Source organism: Nuphar pumila, chromosome 2 (genome assembly GCF_984573655.1).
Source record: "Nuphar pumila chromosome 2, dmNupPumi1.hap1.1, whole genome shotgun sequence".
In the NCBI taxonomy this organism is placed as follows: domain Eukaryota; kingdom Viridiplantae; phylum Streptophyta; class Magnoliopsida; order Nymphaeales; family Nymphaeaceae; genus Nuphar; species Nuphar pumila.
The window spans coordinates 22,050,459-22,054,051 of NC_143250.1; the positions used below are offsets into that span (position 1 = coordinate 22,050,459).

Consider the following 3,593-nt stretch of genomic DNA (forward strand, 5'->3'; position numbering starts at 1 on the left):
ACTAGAGAGTTTATAAGAGGCAAAGTATTGTGATTTTGGGACTGTAATTGAATGCTAGCCTAGAAAATTTGGTAGTCGCCGTGTGCCACTCTGAGAGAGAGAGAGAGAGAGAGGTGGTTTTTCTTAAATTTCCAACGACTTCTGACGGCATTTAATGGCTGTATCAGATGGGGAGAAGTAATGAAGAGAGAGAATGTGTGTTGTGGAGAGAGAGAGAGATTGTGTCATCACAAACCAGTCTGGCGCCATTAAGAAGAGACTAACTCTCCCCCACCACTATTGCTTTCCTCTCTATAAAACCTCTCAATCTTTACCACCACCACTCACCATTCTCCCACCACCTCATAGGCGGTTTCCGGGCGTCTCCTTCCCCGCCAGATGGGTTTAGTAGCACCACCCTCTTCCTAGAATCCCCCACCTGGGTTCTTCACAGAAGTTCTTGTCACACCCCGGTTTCCCGAGGGCCTTGGTGGCTTTCCGTAGGTATTTTCAGGAATCCGGCGAGGTGGGCATCTTCAGATGATGCACGTTCTGTGTTAGGCGCTGCTCGTTGAAATCCTGGTTTTCCCGCGTGTTTCTTGTTTTCAAGTGAGTTTTTCGGCAACTTGGTGACTGGTTTTCCGGCTGGTGGGTTCGCCGCCTTCGGCTTTGAAGTGAGGCGTCGGTGTAGCAAGAGACGAGTCTGACGATTTTGTTTTCGTTGCATTCTTCCTTGACAATTTTAACCGGAAACCGGTTTTCCGGCGAGGTTTTCGTTTTTTTCCGGCGGAACTTCGGCACTGGGGATTGGAGTTCTCAGCTCTTCCAATCAACTATTTGATTTCCCAGCGACGGTATCTGGCTGAAATAAAAAGAAAAACACCGACTTGCCCATTCTTTCTCCGGTTTTCAATACCACAAAAAGCAGTTTTCCGGTGAGAGCTTCATTCTACAGTCACGCAGGGCCACCTCAGTCCCCAATTGGCATTGGCATGACACAATCCCAAGAAAGCCGCGCTTAGTCTCCACGAAACCCGGTTCCCCGGCGGCTGTTCCTGGTTTTCCGGTGGTTACCCGCATAGTTCTCTTGTTTTCCGGCGGCCTGGGGCAATGGACGTCTCGGCGGTGCTGCTGGTCTTCTCGGCCATCTCGGCCTACTTCGTGTGGTTCCTCTTCCTCGCACGTGCGATGACGGGCCCGCGCGTGTGGCCGATCGTGGGCAGCGTCCCCGGCCTGATCAGGAACGGACAGCGCATGCACGATTGGATCGCCGACAACCTCCGCACGTGTGGTGGCACGTACCAAACGTGCATCCTGGCCGTCCCCTTCCTGGCCCGCAGGCAGGGCCTGGTGACGGTCACCTGCGACCCCAGGAACCTGGAGCACATCCTCAAGACCCGATTCGACAACTACCCCAAGGGTCCCACCTGGCAGGCGTCCTTCCACGACCTGCTGGGCCAAGGCATCTTCAACTCAGACGGTGACACGTGGCGCTTCCAGCGCAAGACAGCCGCGCTGGAATTCACAACACGGACCCTCCGGCAGGCCATGTCCCGCTGGGTCAGCCGATCCATCAAGCTCAGGCTCTGCCCAATCCTTGATTTGGCCCAATCTGACGCCCGGCCGGTTGACCTCCAGGACCTGCTCCTCCGGCTCACCTTCGACAACATCTGTGGGCTCGCCTTTGGCAGGGACCCAGAGACACTGTCTCCAGGTCTGCCTGATAACCCGTTTGCCAGCGCCTTCGACCGTGCCACAGAGGCATCGCTCAACCGGTTTATCTTCCCGACATTCATCTGGCGGATCAAGAAGTGGCTCCAGCTCGGCATGGAATCAAGTCTGCATGAAAGCCTGCGGGTCATTGACTCGTACCTCTCAGAGGTCATCAAGGCTCGGAAGCTGGAATTGGCACGCCAGCCAGACCGGGCACCCCGAGACGACCTCCTGTCCAGGTTCATGCAGAAGACAGGACAGTCTTATACAGACACTTTCCTCCAACATGTGGCTCTCAATTTCATACTGGCTGGGCGTGACACATCATCCGTTGCACTCAGCTGGTTCTTCTGGCTAGTCTGCATTAATCGGCACGTTGAAGAAAAGATCATCAACGAGATCTCTGCGGTACTGAGAGAATCTCGGGGTGCTGATATCCAGCGGTGGCTAGATGAGCCACTGACCTACCAGGAGGTGGACCAATTGGTCTACCTCAAGGCTGCACTCTCAGAAACCCTTCGGCTGTACCCCTCGGTCCCAGAGGACTCGAAGCATGTTGTTGCAGATGATGTGTTGCCGAATGGGACCGTTATGCCGGCAGGTTCAGCGGTGACCTACTCGTTATACTCAGTCGGCCGAATGGAGTCTATCTGGGGAGCAGACTGCCTGGAATTCAGACCAGAGAGGTGGTTCTCAGCTGATGGGAAGCGCTTCGAGTCACCAGACTGTTACACCTTTGTCGCATTTAATGGCGGGCCCAGACTTTGCCTGGGCAAGGACCTGGCCTACTTGCAGATGAAGTCCATAGCTGCTGCAATTCTCTTGAGGCACAGGTTGAGCCTGGTGCAGGGCCACCAGGTGGAGCAGAAAATGTCCTTGACACTCTTTCTGAAGAATGGGCTCAAGGTCAACTTGCACAAGAGGGAGCTGCTGGCTGTTAGCAAAGACCTTAATGGCGAGTAAGTGGGGATGAGAGAGGGAGGGAGGGAGGTGTTAATATATATTGTCAGGGTAATGGCCCACGCAACATGTTTTTTCCTTTTTTTTTTTCTTTTTCTTGGGGTGTTATTTAAAGAGAATGAATAAGGAAAATAGTGTGGTTGGAAGACACTAGTGGAAATTTATTAACTAGAAATGTGGAAGAAAGGATTTGATTAGATATGGTGAGCTGGAGAAATTTACAAAATCTGAAATAGTTTTTTCACGATGTTATTGTGTACTAAAATTTATGAGAGAAATGATTAAATTCCTTGTGTTTTTGTGCATGTACAAACCAAGCCAAAACTTGATCAGTAAATTGTCTGTGGCGCTTAATGAGAGCATTTATTTGCCCTCTCATCTCCCCAGTCTCTTGTTTTATTACCATGGGGGCTACTCACTGGCAATAAATGAAAAATATGGAGCATGCATCCATTGCTAATTGATGAGGCCATGTTGAGAACATGATTGATCTGCCTCACTCAAGTCATTAGAAAGACTGAGCAACTTCACTGCATGTTGCCAGCATCCCTTGTGGGAAGATTGTGGACAGGCCCACATAGCATTTGCAGCTTTCATGAATTCTCCCTCTTCCTATTAACTTATGAGATTTGTAATTTGCATATTTATTTTCATTTTTCTTCCCGTCCCATGTATTCAAAGTGGTCAACTAAGAAATGTTGGTTCTTGCAACAAACAGGTGTAGGTAATAAACATAACACCTAAGAATGTTCAAGTGAGCCAACTTAGTAAAAGTTTAACCTACAGAGATTTTTTTTTTTGAGGGAAAAAGTTCATTTGTAGGATTTGAATTGGGCACGTTACGGAGCACGTAAATGTGTCTGCGCATGTGTGTGCGTGTCTATTGGAATCAGAATTTACATAAACATGTAAAGTACTATGTGATAATTTTGCTCATTTTA

At 49.8% G+C, this 3,593-nt stretch overlaps 1 protein-coding gene across 1 annotated transcript; it reads left to right on the forward strand.

Moving 5' to 3' along the window:
* The first annotated feature begins 468 nt into the window (after positions 1 to 468).
* Positions 469 to 3,259, forward strand: LOC149845010 (cytochrome P450 86A2-like). Its single transcript, XM_089995433.1, has one exon. It carries the CDS (start codon positions 1,090 to 1,092, stop codon positions 2,653 to 2,655), a length of 1,566 nt encoding a protein of 521 aa, XP_089851559.1. The 5' UTR covers positions 469 to 1,089; the 3' UTR covers positions 2,656 to 3,259.
* The last annotated feature ends 334 nt before the right edge of the window (positions 3,260 to 3,593 follow it).